This window comes from Branchiostoma floridae, chromosome 7, assembly GCF_000003815.2.
Source record: "Branchiostoma floridae strain S238N-H82 chromosome 7, Bfl_VNyyK, whole genome shotgun sequence".
Taxonomy (NCBI): domain Eukaryota; kingdom Metazoa; phylum Chordata; class Leptocardii; order Amphioxiformes; family Branchiostomatidae; genus Branchiostoma; species Branchiostoma floridae.
In genome coordinates this window covers 9,575,347-9,587,663 of record NC_049985.1, presented here as the reverse complement: position 1 = coordinate 9,587,663, position 12,317 = coordinate 9,575,347, and the positions used below count along the sequence as shown (strand labels likewise).

Sequence of the window (12,317 nt, the reverse complement as noted above, 5' to 3'; positions counted from 1 at the left end):
ATTTGGAGGCCATTTAACGTACAAAGAGCACATATTAGTCATTTCAAATTAAAATAAACGCCATTGAATTTTAGCCGATTTCCGGGTCACTGCGTTACCAGCAGTACGGCGGCGGCCACACCACGTCGTCGTAAAAAAAACGCATCGGTAGCTAGTATATTTACCAAAACGCTGGCACTAACCACATGTAATCGTTATAATCATTGATGCATTATTCTCGTAGAACGGTCCATACTTAAATAATCGCTAAAATGCCATCTGTTTCACGAGATCTGTATTCCTAAGGAAGTTGGTATTCCTATCTCAGTTCTTACTTTCGGGTTGGCGACGTTACCGATCACGAAAATCAGACGAAAGCAGTGGAAAAAACACGGTCAAAACGTATCTGCAGTGCAGCGTAGCTTTTGTCATTGTGTTGAAACCCTCAAACTTCTCAAATAGTACCACGAAAACCGACAAGGCGCCTAAACGGGCCCGCCGTACGATCCCACACCACAACACAGATGATCGAAAACACCGGAAGTGGTAACGCACATCAGGGAGATCGGTTGCTTACCCATCCAACATTTAAAGTTAGGGGAAAGGCGGCGCAAAGGATGACGGGAAATACTCGCACTAAGAAGATAGTAATCTTTGACGGGAGCATCTGAGGAGGCATTTCCGGATTGGCGGTACACGGCGGACTACCGTGGCAGACAGCGCGCGGCGGGGTTCCTGTCACTCAACAAAAAACACAATTCCGAGGCCTATTGCCCATGGTCAAACATATGCATTTCTTAGCTAACCATGTATTATGATATAAAAAAGATAGGATTTCTTCATGTAGGATGAATCTCATCCTTTGACCAAGGAGGTTACTAGTATGTAGAAACTCCTTGCTTTGAGTCTGACTGTGCACTTTGCCAATGCTCTTAGTTTACAATTATTCAAATTAAATTCATAGCTTTAGAAAAGACAGACATATTGGCTTTGCCCTTCCAATACACCTCATGGAATTTTGATCCTATGGTGTCATTTACACAGGTGACAAACCTCAGACTGTTATAAAAGCCCAAGGGCCTGAAGAAATAATGAAACACACTGTAGATACTTTACATGGTCTGAAAAACATTACTAGTATTCTTTACATGTCTCTTGATGGAATTAGCAAAGACAGTGTTGCCAGAATAATGTGATCCAGATGTGTTGAATTTTCCTGCCCAGGTCTGGTAAACATCCTTTACATCCAGAACTGAGAAACCCTCCAAGACCATGTCATGTTGATAATAAGTAACGTTTCATTTGAATATTTGGCACACAGTACTAGGATGGGTCTTTATCACATAAACTTGATTGTTCCATGAAATAGTGCTATGCAAGATTTCCATTTACCTTGAAGCAAAAAACTACAGACTGCATCTCTAATCTATACGGCTTTAAGCGAGCAAAAATAAGAGTGCTAAGGCACTGAGTTTTTAAAATCTCTCCCGTTAAAAGCCATTGATATCTATCTTATAGCATATCAGTATTTGGGGAATACAGATTAATTGTGTACAAATGCTGTCTTTAACCTTCTGCGACTGTATAAACACCATCTGAGTCATTTCGATAAATGTCTACTTCATCACCTTGCCAGTTACAATTACAATTACGTGGCTGTTAACTTCAGGGCTGGACACACCTGGAATTTTAGCACCAAGCTACATGAATGAGCCCAAGGCATCAGCAAGAGATCTTACTGCAATAACTAGGCCTGATCCCTTTTATGTACATGTGAGTATCCTCCCTTTGCAAACACTCCAATCAGGCCATGCATATGTAAAATGCCAGGGTAGGTCATGTGACTCAGATGGGGAAGGCATTTTAGCGCTGGCAAGGTCAGCCAGTGTGAATGTCAAAAGACATGAAAGACAAGAAGCACTATTGGCAGTGATATGGAAAAAGGAATACATTCTGAGGATTGCATTTGACAGGCAGAAAACCATGACATGGCTTAGAAATCTAGAAACATATCTTTCTCAAGCAAGGCCCACATGGGGAAACTCCTAGGTATCAAAATGAGTAACATATGGCAAGACCAAGCAAGCAAAAGAAAATTATCAGTGAACATGTCCCTTTTGTGCCTTTCTCGGAAAGAACACTTTTACCATTCCCTACCAGATTTAGATTAGAATCTTTCCTCAGATGTTATTGCACACAATGACTGAAGGCTTGCCATCCATGTGAGCTTTGCCCTTAGAACCATTTTAGGCAGAGTTCTGGCAGGTTGCCAAACCATGGGTGTTTAGTTTATCACTAAACCTGATAAGGGTTTGATGACGCTGCTATTTGTTAAGATTTTGTATACATCTAATAAAAAAAGTGGTGCCCGATTTTTCTAGGATACTTACAGCTACATGGCTCTTATGTGGCCCTTCATAGGCTGCAGTTACAATTCCCTGGGAAGAGTGTATTGATCTATTCCCAACAGAAAAAACAATATCTTGTTGCTGAACAGGATCTGGCCTTTGTGTGTTTACAGTTTTGTACATGTGTGATGTTGCAGTCATGAAGTTTATATAATGGAGAAGGAGCTAATGTAGCTGATGTTTTAACACATGGCTGAGGATATCAATCTGTCTTCAATTCTATATAACACAAATTAGGAGGGGTTTGGCTTCTACCTTTGTAAATAACTACCTTACAGACAGTTGGTTCCATACATTCTTGACAATGCCTGATTTTTAACAAAGGCCATGAAAACCACATTTTTTCTTGATCAAAATGGTTTCACCAAGGAGACCTGACCATGTCTGTTCTTTAATGTCTGCTAAGTGGTTAAAAACCCTGAAAGGTCCCCTGTTGGTAGGTGGCCTTAGGGAACGAATCAGGAACAACTGGTCCGACCATATCAGCACACCACCATTGTCTAAACAACCTCCATTTTCATAGTTTAATAATGAGCCATGGAAGGACAGTCAGATCCTTCTGTATTTTTCAAAGACGCTTTGTTTTTAAGGAAAATGAGTTATTTCTTTTCGTTGCCTTCAGTCCTTTAAGATTTTATGTGGAAAAAGTTGTACAACTACAATATCTGCTAAAATTAACGGTTGTAGAACCCTGATGAATGTGAATAATTCTAAGAGAATTTTGAAGACATTTCAAAATGGTTAGGACTCATGTCAGTCAAGACAAGTGAAGCAACATGGCTGTTTGGAATAGCACCATACAGGTGCAGTTTGAAAGGCCAATAGCTTTTTGTCTGAAATTCATGTCTCTTACAACACATTCTTTTAGGCATGAACATTTCTCTGGTTCCCTCCATTTTCTCCCTTCTGGTCAGACATATCATGTGACAATCAATGTCTACTGCTGGCTCAGTAATTCTACCTGGTCACATGACTGTTGGACAAACACCATAGATATACTGAGTAAACACGCAGCAACCTAAGTGGACCTGCCTTGTCTTTTCAGTCTTTGTGTCCTCTTCTCTTTGGCTTACCACAAAATAAGCTATGCCTCTACACTATTCCACACCATTATACAATGCTTTAAACCAACTATAAACTATATGCTTGTGTGTTAATACCGGTAGTTGATATAGTTATGTGAAACAGTGTTATTTGAAGAAAATTTTGGTATACTTCCTTCACTGTCTTTTTAATTCATCTTTGATCGATAGGCCTTTAACATTCCCAATAGCCTGAATAGGGATCTAGAACAGATAACCATTCAAAGGGTTTTACAAAGGGATAGCCATAAAATGGGAAGGTGAACTTTGAGCAACCGGGTTTGGCTTTGAGGAGAGATATAGGTATGAGGAACATGAGGCAATATTGGGTTTAGCCTGATTGGGTCGTGGTTAATAATGCTTTGTGATGAGGAAGCGTGGAGAGTATTTTGTTCTTGTCAATCTGCCATGAGTAAGGGTGACGGAGATGGCAGCCAGACCACAGCTCAGCAAAAGGCTAGATCATGACTGACCTTGATAGCTGGGCCATAACCTTAGGGTATGAACCAAACAAGTACTCAATCTCAATGACCAGTCTTTTCTACCCACACTTAAATTTATGGTACAGAGGAGGATTGCCTATATTACTGATTCAACAAACCCAGGTATTGTGTATCCAGTCAAAAGACAGCAAAATTCCAATTTCTAATAACATTAACAGTATGATTTTCTCATACAGAACATTTGCTGGTCAACAATGATGTTAGTAACATAAACAGCAACTGCTGCGAACTCTCAAGGCTGAGGTCTCCATGGATCCTACCACCATATCTGAAACAGGCAGAAAAGACACAGCTGGACAAACCCTTGGAGCATCAGGCGGTCTTTCCACTACCCTGTTGGGTTTGGGAAACCAGTTATAAATGCTGAATACATGTAACTGCTACCATGACATATACACTTGTCAAATGCTAAGGGTATCCCACAGGGGCTTACGCCTCCAGGAGAAATACTTTTGAACCGATCGTGTTAGCACTCAACAACCAAGGCATGCTTCCTGCAATCGTCTATTATCCTAAAACCTTGTGTGACTCAACATTTTCGTACGACACAGGATGCTCTTCCCTCTCACCTTTGTAGATTTCATGCCAAGCAAACAGCTTCAGACACCACGCTGTTTCTTGCAAATTGTCCCACTTGTGATTCATTTGGTGTATATATCTAAATAGTGGTTTAGAAGCTTTTTTGCTCATATAGCTTAAAAACATGATGGAACGAAAGATCACTTTGAGAGCTTAATTAAGGACTGACAATGGAAGACCTTAGACAGATCAATATTGCTTCGTAGACATTGTCTGTGCATCTATAATATGTACCATATCAACAATTCCAAAATCCCTCCCCAAGTAGACAACATTAACCAACATACTGATCCCATATCGAAGAAATGTTCCATAGGTATAACTATAAGGGCTAATTCCTCAAACCATTTATATGAGTGCAATGGAAATACATGTAATTGTCATTACCCGATTTTACGGTTAGAAAGCCTTAATGCACACTATGTTCCATTAAACTAAAAGACCTTTTGACACACACCCTTGTCCTCTCCATAAAGGCTGAAGAAATGGCAAGGCATCTTTATCACTGGGACATGAGAGCACTGTAAGCACCAGGAACTAACCATGAGTGGTTCCTTATATCAATCCGTATCATAATAGACAAATGATCGAGAACAAGTATTTCTGAAATAGTGAAAGCCAGCATACTGGAGTCTTCCCCAAAATGTGTAGTCAATAGGTAACCCACCATTACTGTCCAGTAGTGTAAGCCAAGGCAGATAAATGAGGGATGAAAATTATTCCAAACAGAATATTTGAGGATGACAAATGGTATGACTGCCAAGAATATACCACTGGCCAGACTTTACAAACAGAGCTATATATAACATACCCTGATCCATTTGGCCACAACAATGTTATGGCGCATTGCACATGTATCCCCTTCCAGGCGACTTTTTTCAGGCATAAAAAGCTCACTGCTTGGCTATATCATTTCCTGTGCCCTTACTTTGGGGAAATCAATGGATCAATAGCTACCTCATGGACACAGAAGTTCAACACTGTGTGCATGCAACAAAGCATGTTCCTATGGCTATAGCCAATAGGTGAAATCATGCAACAATCTGTACTTCTACGTTAAGACTTGGTACTGGACCTTCATGAAATATTCAAAGCAATATATCAAGGGATAGAAAGGCATTTAAAGCAAAAGAGTTCATTTACGCCTTTGTTTTTCGTGTGTCATTTCCAAGGTTTGGCCACAGTGCGTGATAAATGGAAGGAAGTGAATCATAACCCTGTCATTCACATAGAATCACCTTCAATTTCAATTTCAGCAAAAAGGTTCTTACATGGTTCCAGCAATTGCTCATATTTGGGCAACACTTGAAGTGTCAAGATTCAATTATGGCATTTATGCCAGAGATTTAAGAAATCAGAATATAGCAATACATGCAGGGAGAAGAGACAAAAACCACATTTTCTTTCCAGCTGTGCTGTTCTATGAACCAGGCTTCCCCAGCAGTCCTGTACTGGCCCTGACCTGATTTACCACACTTTTTCCTTTGCCCAAAGATCCCACCAATGGACAAGCTTTTGTGTCTACACTATAGCCTTTACCCAGACTGAGAATGCAAAGAAACACAGGGTCATCAATCAATCGATTCCACTAAACATCGAGTGGAACGTGCCTAAGAGAAATATCTAAAAGACATACCGGTATCACTTTAGGTATTTTAACCAGCTATCACAATCAAACGGGAGGATGTGCTATGTCTTCTTGCAATTTGCTGATCCACAAAAACAACAAAATTCAAAGGAAACTGAACATGTGTTGATGGTTACCTATGTGTCTGAAAGTGCGTTAGCTTCCCCTTCCAGTGCAATGACTGTAGTAGCTGACATTCTGTCAGTGACAAATAACCACAACCCTTGGAGAAGAAAGCTGTCAATTCTATGCTAATTAGGTAAAACTTGAAAGACTGCCAAATTACGTGTGGACAAAAGAGATGGTAGCAGTGGGCCTAAGGGCTACCTTTTGATGCCAAATGACTGAGCTGTCTGGCCATTATTGCTGGAAGAGTGACGTTCTTCATCGCAGCGCTAATAGAACACATACAACTCTCTTTTTTTTCTTGCTGCCCAATGTTACTGAAAATAGCTGCACTTCTCTTATATCAGTAATGAGCATGTCTTGACTGTACAAGTCTGCTGTGTTGTCTTCCATGCTTGTTGACACATGATAGCATGCAAGCCATTGGCTGGCGTGACCTTTGAAACCCCTTTCGGCAAGGCTTTAGCATTTTACCTCTGCTTGAAGTGGTGCGTACTCATCATACCTGCTCTTACATAAGACACGTCTCATTTGCATATTTCTTTTCAAATACAGTCACCTAAACCCATATGTGGAAAAAAATGAAGTATTCAGTACTGTATAATGTTATTTTTACCCCTTGTGTCACCATATTTGCTGGGTAATATATGGGATATGGAGTCACATGGACCGAATCCTCCCTTGGTGAACAGCATGCTAATTGTATGCTACATGTCTCAAAATGTAAAACACTAGGCCATATGATTTGGCAAGGCATATTAAAGACTGTTTATGAATCCTGCTTTCACATCACTCTGAAACAAGCATTGTTGCAATATGGAAACTGTAGGTAAGTATTGTAACAAAAATTAAGGGTTTGAGATGAGGGCTAGGCAACTGGGAGTAATGTCATGATCAAGAAGTGTTGCGGGTTTTCAAAAAAATTATTTTGAGTCATGTCTGCAAAGCCGATGGAAAACTGGACAGAATGAATGTCTGGATGATTGTGAAACCAGCAAGCCTTATGTCATTTTTTGTCATTGACATGCTTCATCAAGTTGTTACAATCAGCAGTGTCCTAGCACTGACCTCAAACACAAATTACCTAGGGGATCTTCATGCCTTTCTCACCTTATATCAAAATGCCTCAATGGACCATACAGTAACATTAGATACAAAAAGACTTCAGAAGCAGCCATTGCTTGAAGTGCTTATGGTAGAGGGTACATGACACTAAAAGAAATTTAAAAAAAAACTAAATCTAAAGATGAATTTCTATTTCAAAGGAATGCTTGATCACATAAACTGTACAGTAACTTGAGTAAGATACAAAATTATACTGTGCTGCAACAACACAACTGAAATGGTCAGCAAAGAAGTAGAGTAGGGAACATAGCTCAAAAATACTACTACATGCAGTAGCATAATCGAGGAATTGAAAATAAAATGCAGAATAGCTTCTTACCGTAAGGCTATAAATTTACAAATGTGCTCAAGAAAAGTATTATAGGCTCATTCATCAATGCCCAACATTGGCAACAAGAACGTGGAGAGGAAATTTAAGGTTCGACTTAACGTTAGAGTGGGAGCGTGGCTTGGCAGAAACGATTGACGTCTGCACTGGTCTAACCTTCCATATTCTGATGACGTCTGAAGTGGCCAAAGACCGAGCCGTGTCTGTTACTGTTCAACTGCGTGAAAAACTCATGCAAGACAGCGAGGTCACCGTGGACACGCAGCTTTTTCCCTAGATACTAAAACAAAGAAAGCCGCTAAATTCTACCTTGGGCGAAAGAGAATCGCCGAATCGTATTTGTGGTAAAGAGTTGTGAAAATCCGACCTACCGGCCTGGCGCTCGGAGACACGACAAACGCAGACACGTTTCTGGTCTAGGCGGGGCTCGAACAACGGGATCATGTGACCACTGAATTATCTACGGAATTAATTTCAAAAGGGACGCCAAGCCGAGCTGCGGTCCCACACCACTGGCAGTGGGACACCATCCACCACACACAAGCTCACTTCAAGACATTCACGTGATGTCTACCTGTACACAACTCATGAATTATGTCGTCATCCCGTTAAAGAACAAACACCTTTCGAGCTCGGGAAAAGTCAACCTTGGGCTGGGGCAAAGAAAGGGACAGAAAGAGGAAGCAGCACGTGGGAACTTTGAAGATGGCTTTCGTCATCGAGTCAGATTTCTTAGATAGACAAGATTTCGCAGTCATCGGTCCTGGTTTCCAGACTGGGACAAAATTGGATCGTGATGTCTTATTGAAACTTGACGACTAAACTGTAATAAAGCATGTACTGTGTCATTCAGGGCGTAATGTTTAAACAAGGGGAATATTTCACAAACCTTGCCGATTCTCAAATAGTCGCTTTAGAGCACTTCACGCGAGTTTCCTGGATGGTGGTGTTGTGAGTCCTCGGTGTCGTGCGGTCGTGTCGACTAACAAGTCCGAATCTGATCTCAAACTCGCCAAATATTGATCCAATGTCCAGATCTCTTGAAGATTCTTCAAGAGGATGTCTTCCAAGGAAAAGCCGTGTCCACGAAAGCGGAATTTGGTCGGGAGGAACTCGGGAAAAACAACGTTAACGCCGACTCCTCAGCCAAACACCAAACAACCCTTCCTAACCGGTCACGTCGCCATCTCCCGCATGGAACTGTGGGTAGCCAACTCCCCGCCAAACAAAACACGTGTTGTGACCATGTGACCGGCGGGCGGGAGCTTTGCGTCACGCTCACAGCCTCCATCTAAAGTTTTCCCCATAAACTTTCGCATCGTTAAAGAGCGATGAAGAATCCTTCGGCATATGGCGTTACAAGTGGAGCGATTTCTTCAGTTTGAGCTGAATTATTGACACTTTCCCTGAAGCGGAACGTGACCAACTACCATAACCAACAACGTTTGCGCTGTTCCGTTTATTTGTTCCACTCCCTCAGATAGCTGAACTATTCTGCACGTTTCATGCAAGAAATTAGCGGTCTGAAACGTCAAGACCACATATCGTAGGTTTTACGGCCAAAATGGCACATACAAAGAAAACACCATCTGATTTTGAAAGTAATATGGAAGCGCGAATGATACAATAAGTTAACAATTCATTGAGTAGCCTCTAATATATTGACGTCACACAGGGACATTCCAAAGGGCGCCCAATGCAGACAGCCATGCACGACGTCTAAAAAGGAAGGCATTCAACGTCAGCAAAATCTTGCCAGCAAAACGGCCAACCATCACTGAATGTTTTATGTGGAAGAAATCTTCTTGTCGTATGGGATACAGTGAACAGTTAGGAAAAAAGGATGTGTTACATTGAAGGCTCTGAACTGGAAACGTTCAAGTGAAACTACTTTGACACCTTACACGTGGTTTCAATGCACACGTATCAGTTGGGGAGGGATGGCGGATGCTAGAATGGCACCATTTCAATATTACGAAATGTTCGGCGGGGCTTTTCAACAGAGCGCGATTGTCTTCATAAAGTGTCCGTCTCGGCGTGTTTACGGCGCGGGCAACGTCCGCTAGTCGACAGGTCACTGCTGTTATCTGAAGGTGCGAAAGGTCGCAGAGCGGCAGCCAAACACGATATGGTGGAGGGACCGGGCTGTAAGCTGAAGGGAGAACGACTGGTCCGGTTGAAGGGCCAGCGTGTGGTGCAGACGCAGTGGGGGAGGAACCGTACGCGGCCTGAGGTGTGTATTTTCTCCAGGGTCGGACAGCGACGTGTGGCGACCTGACGGACGGTCAACCTCACAAATGGCCGATGTCTGGCGTTTATTACAGGAGGCACTTCGTGGGACCATATTTGCACGTTGTTGTTTTCGCCCAGTTTCGGTTCTCCGTGACAGGGCCCCATAGAGAGAAGGCAAAGCATCAATCAATGACAAGTTATGATATTTCTTTTATCATGAGGTATTAGAGCTTGAGGTGTTATAACCAGGAAATAATACCTTAGGCCTATGTTTTGCAGTTCTTCATCACCCCAGCCCAGCTGGCAGAGAATATAACTTATAAGTGACCTTGTTTGTAGCCAAAGGTCATAGGTCAGATCATTTTGGAATTTTTGAGATATTGCAAGGTCTGAATTATGGGCTGACACTGTTTCACATACTGAATCAAAATTATTGCTTATTACATGTTAGTGTAATTAGATTTGATAGGCTAGTTTGAAATGGCCATTGCTCAGGTATTGCAATGAAGACTTAAATTGCATGCAATTGATAGTCGACTTGGAGGGGAAAACAATATGTGTCATATACCAAATGGCTCTATGAATACTTTAATATGGCCTATGGCAGAAAACGTAATTTTCCAGTCAACACTGTCATGATGATGCATTCTGAAACAGATACATATTTTCTGTATAGATCCTTCAGGCAGAATGGTGAACATATCCTTTATTTCCTGTGACATTTGTTGTTTTTACTGAAACTGAGAAGCCACTTTTCAATCTAGATTAATGTGCTCGGTAAGGCTAGAGACATCACAAGATGTAATACATCCGTCTACTGAGAATAACAGAAGGATCTTTTTATTACATACCCAGCATCATATTGCATAATGACACCTGTTCCTGTCCCCAGGTACAGGCCATGGGCTATCTGGTTGGCCTATCGTCTGTCTAGACAATTTTGGAGACAATTTTGAATCCTTGGACCCCTGGGGCGGAGGTATCAGACACAACTCTAGGGCATTCCACACATACAGCGCATATATAGTGATCCAGTTTTCATAAGTAGATGTAACGTAGCTCTGAAGGTATTGTATTGTACAGCATCATGTTATGAGCGCTTACATTAGAGTTTATAGGTAATTGTATGTGTGTGTAAATGTTTTTAATGCTAAAAAATGTTTTTAATGCCTAAATACGCAATTCAGCGCCTTGGGCACTGGGATGTATTTCGAGGTTGTTGGAACAGCAATCAATAAACAACTCTATATATATAATTGCTGAAATCGTAAAATGGAATTAAAACTGTACAGCCATGTAGCAGTATCCTTTGGAAGGATAATGCCCAAAGTTGCATTCATTGCAGTGTTCAGCCAAATGTACCTTAATTACCGTGTAGACGGTTTCAGCAGTGTGCTGTGAATAGTGACGAGTCCATTCAGTTGAAATATGGAAAAGGGATGAGGTGGGGTGAAGGAACTGATGAGATCAGAATGGAATAGTAATTGTTCCCCATCTGGCCATTTTGAAATAGAACAGCCCCAAATCATCAACCTTATAGTTATAGAATGATACTTGGCGCATGCTAGATGATGACAATGAGTGTTTTCTTTATCGATTAATTTAAAAGTAAATTGTGTGTAAGTGCTGGAGTCTTGCATTTGCAAGTTTGTTAGACCTTTTGTCCTGTGGTCAAAGCTGACAGGACAAATATGGGAACATTCTTCACCATCCTCTGCTTGCATATCATATATAGAAGGGAAAGCTGGTCTAAATATGCAAACAGCATTGAGTTGCTATTGGCACTGAGTGTAAGTCTAACATTTTTTATAGAAATCAATGCTGATTAATGGAAGTATTGATATTTAGAAATGTGGAAGTTTTGTGCATAGAAAATCCATTGTGGCTGTAACTAATCTCCAATCAGATCTTGCGGTGCGCGGTGGACTAAAACTCCTCTGCCCGCTAAACTCCTTCCCCAGCTTATGATACTGTCATATACCACCGCAAGATCTGCTTTGAGTTGGAGATTAGCCTGTAACAACAATCAATGTACAGGAAAGGGAGTTAGGTCCCCCTTTCCACGAGACAGTGATAACTGGGCAAGCATGATTAGATGACCAAAATTGGATTTGTATGACCATTGATTGTATGATTGGAATATGATTCACAATGCAAAAGTATAATTCAAAGGATTAAAAAAAACACAAAGAAAACATGAACCTGAAACACGTCAAATATTTAGTTGGTCAGTGGTTATTACTCAGTGCTCGCAGCCTGTAGTGGAAAGGTGGTGTAACACTAACAGGCAGACTTCCTTACTGATTAGTCTCTACCAGACTCCGGATC

General features: G+C 41.3%; 2 protein-coding genes across 4 annotated transcripts in view; one reads left to right on the top strand and one right to left on the bottom strand.

The window, feature by feature from the left end:
* LOC118419050 overlaps positions 1-8,992 on the bottom strand; it is a 34,385-nt gene extending 25,393 nt beyond the window's left edge. Inside the window, exon 1 of one of the 3 annotated variants that reach the window (XM_035825287.1) lies at positions 8,647-8,992. The gene's annotated coding sequence lies outside the window, so the exon portion shown is untranslated. Of the gene's footprint in view, positions 1-8,128; positions 8,577-8,646 lie in introns of those variants that run through there. The other 2 variants (XM_035825283.1, XM_035825286.1) reach the window with 2 other exon arrangements.
* A 397-nt stretch (positions 8,993-9,389) lies between these two features.
* LOC118419438 (endonuclease 8-like 3) overlaps positions 9,390-12,317 on the top strand; it is a 9,699-nt gene continuing 6,771 nt past the window's right edge. Inside the window, exon 1 of the mRNA XM_035825804.1 lies at positions 9,390-10,031. Coding sequence (XP_035681697.1) covers positions 9,886-10,031 — 146 coding nt within the window. The 5' untranslated portion in view covers positions 9,390-9,885. The remainder of the gene's footprint in view (positions 10,032-12,317) is intronic.